Here is a 14771-nt window from a genome sequence, read left to right on the forward strand (position 1 = left end):
CTTGGTTATACATGCTTTTGAAGAGAATAACTACACGCTGCTGATTTTAATTATACAACATTGTATTTCAAATGCATTGGATTATTTGAGTTCACCTACTACGTGAGCAATAGTGATTAAAGAAGACGAAACAATATAAAGAACCTTGCATTTTAGCACTCTGATTGGGTATGCGTTAATCTTGGTTATACTTGCTTTTGAGGAGAATAACTACAGGTTGCTGATTTTAATTTTACAACAATATATGTTGCTTAAGCTAATTTTGGGAATACGGAATACCCAACATTCACCAGTAGAGAACATATGTTAAATCAATCAAATCCACCAACATTAACAACTTCAATTACATCAAAGTTAGCAAATGCCCACATGAGAAGTCCTAATAAAACTGTATTCACCAATATTAAGTACTTCAACTACATAATACATAACGCTAAACATATATATGTTTGTTCTTTATCTTCAACCTCATCTCTGCGATTTCTTGAAGTTTAATTTCTGAAGACATGATAACCAACAAATTGGCAGTTGGTCAAGCCAACACCAAAATCCACATGCTCTCATATGAAAGTCCTATAAATAATATAATCTAAGATTGTAATAAATTTAGAGGATGGAGAACATAAACTTTTTTTTTGTTGCATCAGAGATAAATGGAGTTGCATGCCATTTTCAGAACATGGCGAACAATCGATTTGGAATCTCGAGAGTTCTCGAAAGCTTCACTTGTAGATCTCCCTCCCAGCAACCACAAATTATCTTTTTTGCTTTCATCTAGACTCCATTATCATTAAATTTCTAAGTTCACATAAAAACTTATCTGTTTTAACGTCAAACTAATGCAAAACAATTTACAATAAATTCTATGCACATCAACAAAGAACAAATTTGTTTTGCTGGTTCTTAGTCTTTGTTGAGCTTAGCCATAGTTTTGAAGTTCTCTTAACACCTAAAGAAGGTATACAAATCTTTAGTAATCAATCTCAAACCAAATCAAACTCAAACATACCTTAACGAAAATCTTAATAAGAAAAAAACCAAAAAATAAAATAAAATTGAATGCAAACTCAAACTCAACCCTTATGAAAAACAGTAAAGAAGGAACGAAAGACGACCGTTTAACAAGAAACGCTAGTTTAAGATTGGTGAAATGAGTAGGAACAGATAACCAAAGTTTGCCCTAGGTTTGTTTATAGTTTTTTACATTTCTAAGTTTTCTTAAACATTCGGTTCAGATGAGAATGGAAATCCTAAAAGACACAAGACTAAGACAGCAACAGTTACACCTTATGAAGATAAAAATCAGCAAGAGCATTGAAGAAGCGAAGTTGATTCAGCGCTCGGTTAAGGGAAAACACTAGTAAAGAGAAAAAGCGCTGTGAAATTTTGGGAGACTTTTTAGTTTTTATATTTCTTCCTTTATAATCTGGACCGTTGATTAAAGTCAACGGTCCAGATTTTATACTCCCCTTGAACCACCCAGAATTTGGCAAAAATTACCGCATTTTTACATCACATAACTCTGGTTCGTGAATTGGAAATGGGTTTTTGGCTTGTCTCTAAGTTAGACCAGGGTTCAAAGTGCCTAAGAAACTCAAGTCAACCTCCTATGTGTAGGGATCAAATGGAAAGGTTATTTCAGATCCATTTCCTTGAAGACTTTGGCGAGGGTCGTTCCTGTTGTGTTCTAGTCATTCTGTTGACTTCTGGACTTGGTCAAAATTGACACATATTTAGCTCAGCAACAAGCTTGAAGCCTAAATATGAAGCTAAACTCTACTTCAAACGCATTAAGGAGGCCGAAGAGGTTTTAGTCACACACCTTAAAATAAGGAACATTTGGGTAACCCCTCTAGTCAGATATGAAAAAATCGGTGAAATACCAATTGATGTAAATGAAACCCGAAGAGTTTGAAGGAAAAGTACCATGTATATCTTTTGCACACCCCTTGCAGGGATGTTTACTAGAAAATGTGTAAGAGTATGTAATGAAAAAGGTGCATGGAGGCCCTTGTGGAAACCACGTGGACCTAAAGTTCTGGTCAGATAGTAGTTAACAGAAATACTATTGGCCAAAGATGCTTGAGACTTGGACAAAATTTGTGAAATATAAGTTGCCATGCCAGTTGTATGTGAACATACCCAGACAACATTTTAATGCACTAACTCCCATAGTAAGTCTTTGTCCCTTTGCTCGGTGGACTCTGGATCTCGCGGGACCTTTCCTAGATGCACCAGGAGAAAGAAAAATTGCAAGCAAGGATAGATTACCTCACCGAATAGGTAGAAGTTGTTGGTCTAACACAGACGAAACCCCTAAACATTCTATCTTCTATTTGGCAAAACATCTTCACCGGATTTAGAGTCTCAAAAATCTTAGTAATGGATCATGGAATCCAATTTGAGCCAGACAAATACAAAGTTTCTGAGCAGAGGATGAAGTAAAAACTATATGTCAGCATTGCTCATCCCGCTGCCAATTTTCATCTTTGGTTGTGTTTGATAGGCTTTTTCTTGGGGAAAAGAGAAACTCATTCTCTAAAATCTTAATTTTATTAGAGTTCTTTTTTCGATGAGATAATTTTATTAGTGTTTGGTAGGTAATAAGTGGAAAGGGAAAAATATATCACGTGCCATTTTTTTTCTTTTTCCCCAAAAACTAGGAAATGTTTACCCACCTTTTACTAAAGAAACTTTTTCTCCTTCAAAGTGGAACCTCTTAACCACCAGACAATAGCTTAAAAAGTACTCCTATGTTGTTGTACTGCCATGGCCTTACTCCCTTACACTACCATGTCTCTCTCTCTTCAATAGGCTCTGATCAACAGAGGAGAGAAAATTTAGGGTAGAGATAAAAAATAAAAACTATTCAATTCGTATTAATGATCGCGATTGATTCATATTACAGTACGTAATATGAATGTGTACCTCACAAATGATCACGATTGATCCATCTTTCTCTCAAAATCAGTAGCTTCTTGTGGTCTCTTTTATATGAATGTGTACCTCACGAATGATCACGATTGATCCATATTACAGTAAGCAACTTGACGTTAAAGTAAAAACTATTCAATCCATATTACAGTAATCAACTTGACATAAAAGTAAAAACTATTCAATCCATATTACAGTAAGCAACTTGCCATAAACTTTTTGCTGCAGTGAACCAAACAATGAAAAAAATGAAAAGAAATCTCGGAGTAAATATTTCTCGGAGCTAAATTGTTTCCATTTTTTCTCTTTTCCCTAACTTGCTATCAAACACAACCTTGTTTTCTTCTTCTTCATTTCTTCATCTTCAAGTTTTGATGTGGTTAGCGGTGGATTTAGAAAAACTGAGAGAGAAGAAAAAAGAAGGCAAGGGCACAAGCATAAAAATGAAGTGGATTTAGAAAAGGGTCTATGGATATAAGGCCCAAAATAATGTTCAAAAAGGGTTTAGGGTCCAATCTTCCTAAAAAATGGGTTTTTAATCCTTTTGCACTTGGGACATAATAACCCTTACTATATAAAAAAATACCGTCCATGTCCCGTTCAGACTTGCCGCTACTTTTTTAATTGGGGTCGGGCCGATTTTGAAACGGCATGTTTCAAGCGTGATTTAGGGTATTAAATAGGAATAACGAATATTTTCCAAATTAGATTTTCTCTCTCATCCATTCAGATTTGAAAACTAAATCAAAACAACCTCTTCCCGAATCAGATCAAGGATCGAATTTTTCTGGATCAATTCAGCGTGATTTGGGGGTTAATATACAATACGTATATATCACTTTCTCTCACTTAATTTTCAGATTTGGAAAAAGTATATTTTTCTGGGATCAATTTAGCGTGATTTGGGGGTTAATATACAAAACGTATATATCACTTTCTCTCACTTAACTTTTAGATTTGGAAAGAGTGTATTTTTCTAAGATCAATTTAGCGTGATTTGGGGGTTAATACATAACTTATATATATCACTTTCTCTCACTTAACTTTTAGATTTGGAAAAAGTATATTTTCTGGGATCAATTTAGCGTGATTAGGGGGTTAATATACATAACATATATCACTTTCTCTCACTTAACTTTCAGATTTGGAAAGAGTATATTTTTCTGGGACCAATTTAGCGTGATTTGAGGGTTAATATACATAACGTTTACATCACTTTCTCTCACTTAACTTTCAGATTTGGAAAGAGTATATTTTCTGGGATCAATTTAGCGTGATTTATGGGTTAATATACATAACGCATATATCACTTTCTCTCATTTAATTTTCGTTTTTTACTTATACATAGCCAAACATCCCTTACAAATTATGAAACATGTTCATAAATTATGTACTATTTACGAACATTACGGCAGTATTTGTTTTCGTTTTTACTCATACATAACCACACATCAAATACAAATTATGAAACAAGTTCGTAAATTATGTGTTATTTATGACGAGGAAATCATCATTTGTCCTGTATACAATGTAATTTATCCAATGGTTCACATTATTTATACCAGAACTTAATATTTCTTACACAGGTACACTGCAGTATCTTCTCAACTATCTGAGTCATTCAACAAACAGCAGTTACACGCTTTAAATCATTTTTGAGAAATTTGAAATCATGTCCTGTGTATATACTATATTGCTGAAGGGCGAATCGAAATGCTTTAGTTTTATCTTCTTCCCTATGTTGGATAATTCTGTAAGAATTTCCATTACTAACAGCTAAACTACAAAACAAAAATGTAAATATTCGTCAACAATATGTATCATTTATGAAAAACGACAATGAAAAATGTTATAAAGTATACGTACCGTTTAATAAATTTCATCATGTGTTGTAGACAACAGAACTTTAGTTTGAATGAAAAGGCTACTGTTATGTGAAAAAAATATATGTAAAGTGCAAGAAATTACATATAATTTTTGGAACATTACACACTGTTTACCTTCTAATACTATAAAATTATACGGAATCTTCACTGGTTCAAATGTGTAAAACGCAATAAAGTACATATAATTGTTTGAACAATACACATTGTTTATATTCTGTAACAATAACATTGTACGAAATCTTCTCTGGTTCAAATGTGTCATGTTCAATAAATTACACATAATTTCTTTTAAATTACACATCGTTTAGATTCTATTACAAAAAAAAAACGTACGGAATCTTCTCTGGTTCAAAAAAAGTACGGTTACCGAGATTTGATATTAAGAAATGTTCTAAACATCAAGATCTGTAACCTAAATCTAATGAAAAATAAAATAATACATGGATACAAACATAACATAATCGAAGATAATGAATTAGTAAACAAAGATTTAACATTAACATCATAAATCGGTTCTGAAGATCTTAGAGAGAGAAAATCATGAATAATGATGAATATTTGAAAAGATGAAATCGATTATAATGAAAATCATAAAATCTTTACAGATGAAGATGAAAACATTAAATAGAAAGATAAAACTTGTTACTTTAACCTCAGAAGTAACTATTGATCTTAAAAATAAAACAAAATGAATCTTTGATTATGGAAATCAAAATAACCGGTGGAGGTTTCAGCTGGTGTAATAGATAGGAAAGAGATCAGGGGCGGCCTAGGCCCAAAGCAGCCAAAGCGGCTGCTTTGGGCCCCAACCAGCCTGAGGGCCTCTACTCTAGAGTTTTATAGGCACTATTCTGAATAAATAACTCTACAACTAAAATTTAAATAAGGCTCCTGTAATAGCTTAGTGGGCAGGCGCTTAGTTTGTAACGTGAAGGTCAAAGGTTCGAACACCATCTAAAGCAACATTAATTAGTTTGATTTTTTACATACACAAAAAGGGCCCCTATCTTTTACTGGGCTTTGGGCCTCACAAATGGGTGGGCCGGCCCTGAAAGAGATTTCGAGCTTCTTCAAATCCAGATTGAGTAGAGTTTTCGGTTTTAGAGAGAAAAGAGTAATGATTTCCGTTTTGAAGAATAAAGAAGATAATGGCATCTGTTATTAGGATCGTAAAGCAACATTAATTAGTTTGATTTTTTACATACACAAAAAGGGCCCCTATCTTTTACTCGGCTTTGGGCCTCACAAATGGGTGGGCCGGCCCTGAAAGAGATTTCGAGCTTCTTCAAATCCAGATTGAGTAGAGTTTTCGGTTTTAGAGAGAGAAGAGTAATGATTTCCGTTTTGAAGAATAAAGAAGATAATGGCATCTGTTATTAGGATCGTGATTGGAGAGAGAAGGTTGGAGATAAAAATAGAAAACAGATATTTGGAGATTTTGATGGAAAAGGAATTTTTGTTTATATAGAATGTTAGTTTAGGTATTATGATTTAATACGAAATCTAGGGGTCTATGTTTTCTCTAGAGATGGATACAAATGGACTAAATTTCCATTTTTTTTAATATTTTGGTTTATAAACTCATTTTAGGATTAGAGAGGATTAAAGTGTGTTTAAAGGTAGATTTTTAGACCCTAAGTCCAAAAATTATTTAGAAAAACGGACAGAGGGTGCAACGTAAAAAGGAAGTGGATTAAGAAAAACTGGGAGAGAAAAAAAAAAAAGGCAAGGGCGCAAGCATAAAAAGGAGGCGCCTATAGCAATTCCTTCAACCTTAAGAGTAAGGTATCTCTAAGGGCAGGGCCATATCGAACCACACGCCCTTTATGCAGCAGCAGGTGTAGGTACAAAAAAAGCAGGGCCTTCATTGCAGGAACCGGAAAGTACAAGTCAGTTACTTGTGTTATATATTCTGTTCCGGATGAAAACTGGAAAGACCGTAAAAGAAGAGTTTTTTTTTTTTTATTCTGACTACTACTACTCCGTCTTTAACACCCATAACAAGCAATCTCTTCAGTTTCTCTCTCTGATATTTAGCTGCTTTTTTAGGGTATTTCCCTCTTCTTCTTTTTATTTCCATATTTTATTTTACCAATTAGAGCTCATTAATCTTGCAACTTTTTTTCTCAACAAGTATGATTTTTTCTGTTAATTTTCAATTAAAATCTTAATATGTTTATGTTTTTTACTAATGTTTTGATGCAAAAAAAAAATGAAAATATAACGGTTCTTGGGTTCAATTTTGTTTAGGAATATTTTGACTATTTGGGTGAATTTAAAGATGGGTAGATTTCATTGAATTTTGTCTTTTAGGTTTTCTCTCTATTTATCTTGTGTATTTGATTTCAGAACTTTATGGATTTGGGTTTAAAATATCAGATTTGGTTGAATTATGGTATAAAGGTTATTCCTTTAGAGATTCTTATAGTGATTCTACTTGTTATTTTGTATATTGGATGGTAATTTGTTTTCATGTTTAGTGAAATTTGTTAGGTCAGAATAAGGGTTTCTTTCTTAATCCATCAATTGTTTCTATAAGAGGTTTCATGATTTGGTTTAGTCCATGAAATTGTTTTCATGGGCATCTGGGGTTTCTCCATGTATAGATAAGGTTTGAATAAAAACTTTCTTGATTGTTAGTAGCTTTTGCATGTTTGATGGATTTTAGGTATTGCCTTCTTATCTAAATTTTCCTTAGAACGATATCTTGAATTGAATTAGATCAGTGATGATTCGTGCACTTTTGTTTGTTCTATGAATGAATTGTTCATCTAATCAAGAAAAGTTCACGTCTTTTTAATAAATTTATTGTCGCTCCGCAATGATGTAATGTTATGTGATAGATTTTGTTCTTATGAAATAATCAGGATACTAGAGCTCAGAATCATATGAACATTAAGGTTATACGTATTTATTTTGAACGATTTTTCTATCGAGCTTTATTTAAGGTATCTAGTTCTCTAATGATCTATAACAAAATACAAAGTCGGAACATTGTCTAGGCTTGTCTCTCTCAACTCGTGCTGAATTATAAAATACAAAGTTGAAACATTGGCTGTTTCAGTAAAAACCTTGTTTGTATCGTTTTCTTGCTCTGAAAAGTAATCTGTTTTCCTTTTGTGGTATATGATGTGCTTGGGAACAATAAATTTTATAGCTATTCATGTCTCCTCAAGTATGCTCTAGTTGTGTCTATATAAGTTTGTCAGGTTATTTGAACTTGACATAAATTGGGGTCATCCTTCGTTAGGCAGGGATTCAAATGTTTACGCATTTTATGGTAGACGAGAAGACCAAACCCTAGCCTAGCTGAGGCTGTTTTCTTCTGGTCCCTGTAATATGTTTATTTGAATATTTGTCATGTCTGTTTTTTTTTTTTTTTTTTTTTTACGTATAAGTTCTTTGTATGTTTCAGATTCCGATATCTCCTTTTACTTGACCATAATATTTTTTCGATTCAGATATAAATGACGACGAGATGTTTAGAAAGCTTAGATAAACATCAAGGATTTCTGAATGAAAGCTCTCCCTCTAAGACTCCTTTGAACATCGAAACTGAACCTGAATCTACACCATTAACATCAGTCGGTAATGTCATGGGGGCTACTTCTGTTTCACAACAATCAAAGATGGATACCGAGCCCATTATTGGTGGTCGGAAAGTGAAGCGTAGACGGTCTCTTAAGCGTAGAAATCATGACAACTCCGGGGTATATAATGTTAGTTCTGGAGACGAATCCGATGGCAGAAAATCCGTGGAGGTTAATAATCTTGTGTTTATTTATTTCCCCATTATTACTCTATGGTTGACAATAGTCTTGCATACAGTTGGTTCTACTCCTCTTCCTTGTAACCCATCCTAGCTAGTATTTTTTTCTTGTTTTCAGCTATTTCTACCAAGGTATATTTTACTTAATCCACTTTATCGAGGAATTAAGGATGAGGTGGTCGAAAAGTTCATCGTGACTGAGAGGCGTTTTTCCTACTAATAATTCCTAGTCACGGTTGTTTTATTTGGGTCAATTTCTTCGTCATCACATTTGGGTGACTTATTTATTTCCTCATTCCTTTTCTACCACCTCAATTGGTATCTACTTCAGTCATCGTCCTTGTCATGGCTTTTCACAAATATTGGGTAAAAAAACAACATGAGTCTTGTTCTAAATTTGAATTGTATATAGAATTGTACATTGATGCATCAAATGCCTTCATAAATTCATCAATGTGATTCAGATATTTCTTAATATCATGATTCTTGAATAAGCTTTTTTAACCCTTTGTACTTCTGCAGGATCACCTTGCAAAACATGGTAGACAAAATGATGGAAACCCAGAATGTTCTGGCAGTCCCCGATGCCGGAAGGTATAACAACATATTCTATACTTGCTTTTGTAGTTGGTTAATCAGATTTTAAATTGACATGACTTGATCCTATATTCGTGGGACTACTAAGTTTTGACGAAATATAACATTTGAGTCGAATTTTATACTTTTCTTGAAAGCCAATAGAGGTATATTAAGTTTGTAAGATAGTAAAGTAGAAGATTGTGGAATGAGAAATAAGGAACCAATTTGCTGAACCTTGGGCACAAGCTTAGTTAAACACTTGATTCAGAATATATTAGTTGGGAAGGAAAATCTATAATTGGAACTAGGACGCTGAATAGTAGCAATATAGGAAAATCTATAGTAAACAATAATATAATATACTCACAGACCACAAGAATACATCAGAATTTTGTACTTCTGCATAAAAATTACGTAATTGGAACTACTGTTTCGTTTATGATCTTCTTAATTGTGGTACAGTATTTCATTAAATCTCAGTCGGCTGATAACTTTTCATCAAACATTCATAAAATTGACTAATAATAAGACTAAACTATAGCTGATTTTGAGATATTTAAATAGGTATCAGCTAGATGGGAGCCAGAAGGAGCGTGCAGGCCCATCATCGACGAAGCTCCGGTATTTTATCCTAATGACGAGGTATGCTATGCAATGTTATTATTGCTAGTTCTTTTCTATTTTATTGGCGGAGAATCCAAGTAGAAGTTCTCTTTTAATTGGTTTGATGTGATGTTCCAATTATTAGGAGTTTGGAGATACACTCAGTTACATTGCAAAGATCCGCAAGAAAGCAGAAGCTTTTGGAATATGTCGAATTGTACCTCCTCCTTCTTGGAAGCCACCTTGTTGTCTGAAACAGAAAAAGTTGTGGGAAGAAGCTAAATTTGCTACTAGGATTCAACAGGTTGACAAACTTCAAAATAGGGAACCTTTAAGAAAGAAGGCAAGAAGCCGAAGCCAAAAGAAGAGGAAAAGAAGAAGGCGCTCAAGAATGAGTGCAAGTAGGAGACGAACCAAATCGGAAAGTTCTGATGTGAATGACTGTGCTGTCTCAGATACAGACGAGAAGTTTGGGTTCCATTCAGGCTCAGATTTTACCCTTGAAAGTTTTCAAGAGTATGCCACTGATTTCAAGGATAGGTATTTTGAAAGAAAGGGTTCGGTTAATAATACAAACTCTGGAGGTGAGCCTAGCAGAAGTTTTGAGCCCTCGGTAGAAGAAATCGAGGGCGAATATTGGCGAATAGTTGAAAACCCAACAGAAGAGATTGAGGTACTAGAAGTTGGAAGTCCAAAGTCTTGTCTCTAGATCGAGTTAACTGCCTCACTTTATTAATCGGTTATCTGCATGCTCTTGCAGGTTTATTACGGAGCCGATTTGGAAACTGGAGTATTCGGAAGTGGATTTCCTAAAATATCGTCTGTGAACGCTGACAATGACTCAGACCAGTATGCAATGTCCGGATGGAACCTAAACAATTTTCCACGGCTGGCAGGTTCAGTACTTTGTTTTGAAGGAGAAGAAATCTCTGGGGTTCTAGTTCCATGGCTATATGTCGGCATGTGCTTCTCGTCTTTTTGTTGGGTAAGCTGAAGAATTACTTCAATGATTATTTTTTACTGCTATGGTTTTCCTTAAGTAATGCCACAGTTTTAATCACGAAAATTTAAAACAATATGTATAATGAAGATTTCGAGCAATTTCTTTTTAAGTATAATCTTCTCTATGAAGCCCATTGGTGTAATATTTGTATTGCATTTGTCAACAGCATGTCGAAGACCATCACCTTTACTCTCTAAACTATTTACATTGTGGTGATCCAAAATTATGGTATGGGGTCCCTGGAAGTCATGCTAATGAGCTGGAGGATGCCATGAGAAAGCATCTACCGCGTCTGTTTGAAGAACAACCTGATTTACTCCACGAATTGGTAGGTATAGATATGCTCCTGTTCTTTCCGGATATTCAATCAGAAATTATAATGGAAGTATCGATAATATAATAGCAACTCGTTTTTATTCTTATGATTCTTAATATTTCTTGCATCGATTATCGTTGCCTATCTGGAACAGGTCACACAGCTATCTCCTTCAGTTCTAAAATCTGACGGTGTGCCCGTCTACCGAGTTGTCCAGCATGCTGGGGAGTTTGTTTTGACTTTCCCCAGAGCATACCACTCTGGTTTCAATTGTGGATTTAACTGTGCTGAGGCTGTGAATGTGGCTCCAATTGACTGGTTACCATATGGTCAAAGCGCAGTAGAGCTCTACAGTGATCAGTGTCGAAAGACATCTGTATCTCATGACAAGTTGCTGCTTGGGGCAGCTGTCGAAGCTGTCCGTGCCCTTTGGGGTCTCTCAGTACTTGGGAAGGAAAACAAGATTAATTTATATTGGAAAAGTGTCTGTGGAATAGATGGAACACTTTCTTTTGCAATTAAGGTAAGCGTTTCTTATGTGCCTCTGGGTATTTTGAAGATTTGATTTCTCTTTAGCTAAATCTGAAACATTTCTTTCAGACCCGAGTGAAGTTGGAGCAGGAAAGAAGAGAATGCCTTCCAATTTTTATGAAAAAGCGGAAGATGGACAAAAACTTCGATTTGACTCAAGAGAGAGAATGCTTTTCATGTTTTTACGACTTGCACCTCTCAGCTGTGGGTTGCAGATGTTCTCGTGATCGCTTCGCATGTGTTAAGCATGCAAAACTTCTGTGTTCGTGTGAAATAGACCAGAAGTTTGTCATTTTTCGATACAGTATGGATGAGTTATGTTCTCTAGTTGAAGCTTTAGAAGGAAACTCAGATGCCTTGCATCGATGGGCATCTAAGGACCCATTGCTAGTCAACAGTAAAACAACTGACGAGGTCAATAAGTTTGATCAGGTGAACGAGATATCCAGGCCCGATCAAATTGAGTATGAGGGAAACCAACCTTCTTCTGAATTGTTCAAAAGGATTACTTCCATTGATGAGCACTGCAAGTCTGATGTTAAGACAGAAGGCCAAAAAGATACCATGAGTGGAGGACTATCGACTATAAAGGATGAAGTTTCAGAGGATCTAACAAATGTCCGATGCTTTGATTTGAACTCCGATGTTTCCGAGGATCATGAATCTGTTGGAGAAAAAATACATAAAACCTGCAAAGAGAAGGCCAGCATTGTTGCTGAGACTTCTACATCACTCGTCAAACATGAGAAGGTTCTCTCTTCTGATATGATAGTAGAATCTAGTATAATGAGCACTAAGAACTTCATTAAAGAAACTAGGGATGAATCGAGGACAATAAAGTCGACTGTCAACTCTGAGGGTTTGATTTCTCTAGAACATTCTCAGTGCTTAGGTCATTCAACTTCAACTTCAATAAATGAAGGGCACCCTTACACACTGAGTGGACCTAAGCTGTTTGGGGTTGATCTAGTCCTTACTCAGCCATCTATACCCTCAACTAGAATGGCCAAATTTTGTAAAGAAATTCCGACCCCGAGTGAAGAAATTTATCGGAATGGTCACTCTTCTCTCCATGTCGAGCCTCTAACCTTTGGAACTATAATGTCCGGAAAGAAGTGGTGCACTAACTTGGTTATTTTCCCTAAAGGTATGGTGCTATTATTGGCCAAATCTGAATGACTATTTTATGACGCATTAAAAATTCTCCCTGCATGTTGGACAAAGAATGCTCAAATTTACTTTATTTGGTTTTGCAGGATTCAAAAGCCGTGTAAGTTTCTTTAGTGTACTTGATCCAACTAAAAAGTGCAGTTATATTTCTGAAGTTCTAGACGGCGGCCTCCTTGGTCCGCTATTTAAGGTGGGATTTCCTTTTTTTTTATCTTAGGCTCCAGATATATATTAGGACCTAACCCTCATATATTAGGACCTATTGTATTTCTTGCTTTGCAAATTTGCGGACCTTCTAATTCTATGGATTAAGTAGACAATTGTGAAAAAATACGTGCTAATTTCGCTTTGAACCTGTACATTTCAGGTTACGGTAGAAGACAACCTCGGTGAGGTTTTCGCTAATTTGTCGCCACAAAAATGTTGGGATATGGTAGTAGAAAAATTGAATAAAGAAATCCTAAGGCAACGTTGTCTGGGAATACGAGGACTGGCTCCTTTTCAGCCTTCAGAAATAATCAATGGGCTTGAAATGTTCGGATTCTTCTGTCCTAACATTATCAAGGTAAGCTAAAACTCTTTTCGTATTCTCTCTGTGCTCAACTAAATGAGTTGAGTGATAAAGAGAAAATGGGGGCAAAATCTTCACAGGAGCTCAAAACTACATTTGCACCACACTTATTTAGCTAGACTATTGATGTGAAGCATAACTTTTATTAACTAGGCACTTAGTGCCACATTGCTTAGGAAGACCTCCCAGTCTCATATTGGCTAGGCTTGTTGTGTGGGTTTGGTGCGTAAATTGGTCATATGGAGAAGCTTGGGGTTGGTTAGACTCTAGACTCTAGAGCAAGCCCATGTGGATTAGGCTAGTGCGCGAAGGCAGTGCCGAAATCAAGGATGATATGTATGCTATTAAGTTGGGTGTTACTTGAAATACATAATTCAGTTTCGTAGTATAAAGACTTTACATGAAACATGTTTCCCAACATGTGTCATAGATTGACTCTTGCTAGACATTTGTGAACACATTCAAACCCGAATTGGCATACAATGCTTATGTATTTCATCTCTTGTTAAATTTTAATCATCTGCTTATGGTTTTACAGGCCATTGAAGCTCTTGATCTTCATCATTGTTGCGTGGAGTATTGGAATACGAAGTTGCGTTTCATAAAAGAGAATGAATCCTCGAATAACCTCCTAGTACCTGATATGGAGAGGCAAACCGCAGGATCAAGTTCTTCCTCTCTTGGGCAAACCAGGATTCTAGATTTCAGCGACGATGCGTTAAAACCTGCACCCAAGAAATCAAAAACCTCTAACGTTGATCCTTCTGTTAATGAGGTAAATTATGTACTCAAACGATTGTTTCAGAAGGCAAACCCTGATGAACTACAAGTTGTTCGGAGAATTTTATCTGGTGACTCATCGAACACTGATTGGAGAGTCGCATTCAACTCGGTAATTGATGATATAGAGAGAGAAAATTTTAGATAAAATAATGTTGTTTTCTCTTTTTATATTTAATTCTTTCTTACCCTGTGGGTTAGATTAGTTAGGTCTATTCTTTGGATCTGCAAGTGATAATGGAAATTTGGAGGGACTTTAAGTCTGTCTGATCCTGAGTTTTTTTAGTTAAATCCCTCATCAACAAATTCATAGTCAACCATTTGAGATTGATCTTTGTACATCCCAATTTTTTAAATTAAAGAAAAAGAATTATATTCATTCTGATTTGTTAGATTTATAAAAATGTTCTTTAATGGCACACTTTGTTATTTGTGTATGCTAAGTTTTTGTATGTTTTTTTAAATTCAAAGAGAAAGAAAGTTTTTGTATGTCGAAATTGAGTGACTCCAAGATTGGACCTTGAACCCTATTTCTTTTTCATTTTGGGCCTCCAGCCCATCTTCCCTTAATGAAGTGTGTGCTTTATATGATGATTATAGTTCTACGAAAGAATTAAAGTTTTATGGAA

The 14771-nt window shown here is 35.2% G+C and overlaps 1 protein-coding gene across 3 annotated transcripts; it reads left to right on the forward strand.

Annotated features, from left to right (window-relative positions):
• Positions 1-6625: 6625 nt before the first annotated feature.
• Positions 6626-14521, forward strand: LOC147557466 (lysine-specific demethylase JMJ18-like). 3 transcript variants are annotated; one of them, XM_086658316.1, is made up of 12 exons: positions 6626-6870; positions 8282-8581; positions 9112-9183; positions 9733-9810; positions 9917-10444; positions 10532-10756; positions 10941-11102; positions 11245-11613; positions 11691-12768; positions 12878-12981; positions 13159-13356; positions 13901-14521. In XM_086658316.1, the coding sequence occupies exons 2-12, from the start codon at positions 8288-8290 to the stop codon at positions 14288-14290; spliced, it is 3498 nt and encodes a 1165-aa protein (XP_086514442.1). In that variant the 5' UTR covers positions 6626-6870; positions 8282-8287; the 3' UTR covers positions 14291-14521. The 3 variants fall into 3 exon arrangements, with proteins under 3 accessions (XP_086514442.1, XP_086514443.1, XP_086514444.1); XM_086658317.1 differs by having other exon boundaries at positions 6714-7431; XM_086658318.1 differs by having other exon boundaries at positions 6751-6953.
• Positions 14522-14771: the final 250 nt, after the last annotated feature.

The sequence above is a fragment of the Eschscholzia californica genome, unplaced genomic scaffold, assembly GCF_041429995.1.
Source record: "Eschscholzia californica isolate CP2 unplaced genomic scaffold, dmEscCali1.0.p SCAF_2, whole genome shotgun sequence".
Lineage (NCBI taxonomy): Eukaryota > Viridiplantae > Streptophyta > Magnoliopsida > Ranunculales > Papaveraceae > Eschscholzia > Eschscholzia californica.